At 56.7% G+C, this 3,742-nt stretch overlaps 1 protein-coding gene across 1 annotated transcript in view; it reads left to right on the forward strand.

Annotated features, from left to right (window-relative positions):
- The window catches only part of ATN1 (atrophin 1), a gene marked incomplete at its 5' end in the record, with an annotated part of 3,959 nt that extends 1,238 nt beyond the window's left edge, over positions 1 to 2,721 (forward strand). The window contains 4 exons of the mRNA XM_010145871.1: positions 5 to 106; positions 1,493 to 1,636; positions 1,916 to 2,096; positions 2,688 to 2,721. Coding sequence (XP_010144173.1) covers positions 5 to 106; positions 1,493 to 1,636; positions 1,916 to 2,096; positions 2,688 to 2,721 — 461 coding nt within the window. The remainder of the gene's footprint in view (positions 1 to 4; positions 107 to 1,492; positions 1,637 to 1,915; positions 2,097 to 2,687) is intronic.
- Positions 2,722 to 3,742: the final 1,021 nt, after the last annotated feature.

The raw sequence follows: 3,742 nt of genomic DNA on the forward strand, positions 1-3,742 counted from the left end.
GACCCTCTGGCCCGGCTGCAGATGCTCAATGTGACACCTCATCATCATCAGCATTCCCACATCCACTCCCACCTCCATCTCCACCAGCAGGATGCCATCCATGCAGGTAAGGACCCCTTGGTGGTGGCGCCCTGCACAAAGCCCCGCCTTCCTTCGTACTCTGCCCTTCGTGCGCTCCCTCCCTCTGGGCCTGGGGAGGTCCTAAAGCTGCTGAGACTAGACTTGGAGGCCTCAGATCCACCTCTTCAGCCAGGAGGGGTCAACATCATGGTCATTCAGCCTTGCCCTCGCTCCCATCCCACCAGAGGCGCTGGCATCTGTTGCAAATACTGAGACATCTGTGAGTTTGTTGTGTAGTGGTGAGCAGAGTTGTCTGAACCGTGTCCTGCAGCTCTGGATCCCAGGGGATGCAGTAGGAGCGCTGGGCTGCACTGGCTACCGAGGCGGTGGTGCTGTCACCTGCATCCCTCACGCTGCGGTCTGCAGAGGGAGTGGGAGCCCGGCTAGCAGCAGTCGTCCTAGGACTAATGAACTGTGGCTTCTCTAATTGGTTGGTTCCTAAGTCTCTTCCAGCAGATGGTGGCATGGGTTGGGAGAGAAGATGGGCTCATCGTAAGGAGCTGGAGGCTGCTGTCCTTCAGAATTGAGGGGTGGTCCCTTCCATTTTCACAACCAACAGGAAAACAAAGTGAAAAGAAGTTTAGGGATGAAAATAGGGAGGCAAAGCCGAAACTACGATACAATAGGAAGAAGTGCTGTGCCCGCTCAGGTCCTGCGAGCGGTCAGGAGGATCTGGTGGCACAGTCACAGACACCCACCCCCTCTTAAGTATCCACAACCTCCCAGAGGTGGCATCAGGCACAAGCGAGCGTCTGTACCCCACAGTCTGTAGCTGGGCACCTCCAGCCGTCACTCTTGGCAGTGAGTCCAAGCCAACCCCCTCTTAAGTATCCACAACCTCCCAGAGGTGGCATCAGGCACAAGCGAGCGTCTGTACCCCACATCCGGGCCTTGGCCCCCCCCAGCCGTCACTCTTGGCAGTGAGTCCAAGACATGGGAAGAGCAGTTTTCACATGAACAGCCTTAGTTCGTGCAAACGTGAGTGCGTGGCACCGAGCATCGGTGCTGGATGAGACCTGGGAAGGGAAGCACCTGGTGCGAGTACGCACACGAATGACAGCCAGGGTGGCAGACAGGCACGATACAGATGTGATGGCAGAGCAGGTCCTTGCAGATCTGACTTTGAGGAGCAGTACCTCTCCCTGAGGACTGTAGGGACAGAGCTGTGCCAGACCGGTTCACCTGAAATTCAGTGCAGGCAAGAAGAGTAACACTCAAAAGGACACGGTGTCGCGTTGTCTGGCCTTGAAATCATTCCATCCCTGACACACACCCAGCCTTCCCGTGTTTGTTTTGTCGTGTCTTCCACCTGTCTCGGTGCTACCTCTTGCAAATCGCGGGACAATTATCTTGCAATATCTTTCCTTCCCAGCCTCAGCCTCTGTTCACCCTCTTATCGACCCACTCGCCTCGGGATCACACCTCACCCGGATACCATACCCAGCCGGAACCATCCCTAACCCTCTCCTGCCTCACCCTCTACATGAGAATGAAGTGCTGCGCCACCAGCTTTTTGGTAAGGGTGCTCACAGGGACTGGTGGGCGCTTCTAAAGGGCATCAATCAGCAGAGCTCCAGCAGGCAGGGTGGTCGTGAGGGGCCACAGGACCAAGCTGAGGTCTGCTGAACAGACCTCGGGCATGGCGTAGGACAAGCCTACGCTACTGCGGGATGGGCAAGTCCTGCACATGGGCAGGGCTGGGAGAGGAGGTGCTGTAGGGTCGTGACTGAGCTGTGGGGCCACGGGTGAGGACGGAGCTGTTAACTTGTTCGTTCTGCTTCGCCTTTGTCTGCAGCTGCACCCTACAGGGACCTGCCAGGCTCTCTCTCGGCGCCCATGTCAGCAGCACATCAGCTCCAGGCCATGCACGCACAGTCAGCTGAGCTGCAGCGCCTGGCCCTGGAACAGCAGCAGTGGCTTCACGCCCACCACCCTCTGCATGGCGTGCCGCTCCCAACACAGGAGGATTACTACAGGTGCATGGACCTGCTTTTTCCGCGGCGGCGTGGGGCAAGCAGACCGCTCTGTCCTCACAAGTACGCCTCCAGGCCCAGCCTTGGCCTGGGGGTGGCAGAGGCAGCGGGGACAGGGAAATGTGGCCCCCGAGGCGGGTGACGTGGCCTGAGCCCACGCCTGGGAGCAGGGACACCTTGCCCCTGGGGCACAGCGGTGGGTTGGCCACCAGGAAGGTCGTTCTCAGCAACTGGCTGTTCAGCGGGTAGTCTCCTGTGGGGTGTCGCCTCCTCTCCTCCGGGGCAGGGGTGAACTTGCATGTTTCACACGTGCCGGTACAGTTGTGACTCACCGATACTCCTGCCAAAATACCAAATATTGGCCAGGGTTGGCTGCTTTGGCAAGGCAAGGCTTTCACAAACGCATGGGAAAGCGCGTTGGGAAAGAGGGAGGTGCCGTGTTGTACCTTTTCAACAGCATCTCCTGCCTCAAGGATCTGCAGAACTTTCCAAGCCAGCAGCGTCACACGGGGTGTAGACTGACGCGAGGCCGTGGGAGATTCTAAACTGCTGCCTTCTCTCTCACAGTCACCTTTTCCCTCTTCTTTGTCCTAGCCACCTGAAGAAAGAAAGTGACAAACCCCTTTAAATGGACTCCTACTGTCAAGGTGACATCATCATGTCTTTCTCTCGAGAGGAGCAATCAATCCACCAAATCCTGGGGGAGGGGACGTTGCAGAGTGACACATCCTGATCCCACCATGCAGTTGAGTGCAAGAGAAGACGGGACAAAAAGTACAGGATGGCATCCTGGGAGCAGAAAGTGGAGGAGAGAAAACGGGGAGGGACTGAAATGCCACTAACAGACATGAAACGATCGGTACGTGACTTCAGCAGAGCTCTGAAGAAAACAGAATCAGCATTGCGCCGAGCTCAAAAAGACAGAGACTGACGTGAATTCAGGGTGGCAGCAGCTCCATCCTTTGTTTTGGGGGAACAGCTGCATTCAGTAGAAAGTGCAGAGCATTGCAGGGTTTTACGTACGTGATGCTGCTGCCTTTTCTGCTTCTGCGAGGAGGAGGTGCGGCCGAGAAGTAACCCAGCAGAGCCTCTTTTCAAGATGCCTCCTCACGCTCCTCCCCCCCTTTAGGTGTAAGATACCGCTTAGCGATACAGAAAAGCAACGTGAGACTTTTTCAGATTAGCCAGAGCGGCTTCCCATTCTCCAACATCTCTTCAGATGCGAACAAAAAAGCATTCGGGGACCCCTTCAAAGGCGGCTCCTCCTGCCTGCAGAAGGACCGGTCCCAGCCACGGGGGTGCAAAGCACCACAGGACTGGTTTGGCAGATGGTGGCTGTGCTTTCCCACAGCCGACAGGAACGGGCACAAGGTGCGAAGCACCAGGAGACTGTTTTCCAGATTGCAATCACCCCCAGGACCCCCTTGAGCCCCGCCGGGAGAGCTGATGCGGCCGAGCGAGACTTGCGTCCTGGGACTGTCTGTGAAGGTGGCGGCTGCCCCTTTCCCCCTCACCCATTCTAATTGATGTACCTTAACTCATGCACATCCTATTAGACGTGACAGTTTTATGTAGCAACTTGTGACTCCCTTGCCCCCCGCGTGCGTGTCTGATCTCACAGTTGTATCTCTCGATTGGTCCCCATATAT

Source organism: Buceros rhinoceros, unplaced genomic scaffold (assembly GCF_000710305.1).
Source record: "Buceros rhinoceros silvestris isolate BGI_N320 unplaced genomic scaffold, ASM71030v1 scaffold25381, whole genome shotgun sequence".
NCBI classification, from domain to species: Eukaryota; Metazoa; Chordata; class Aves; order Bucerotiformes; family Bucerotidae; genus Buceros; species Buceros rhinoceros.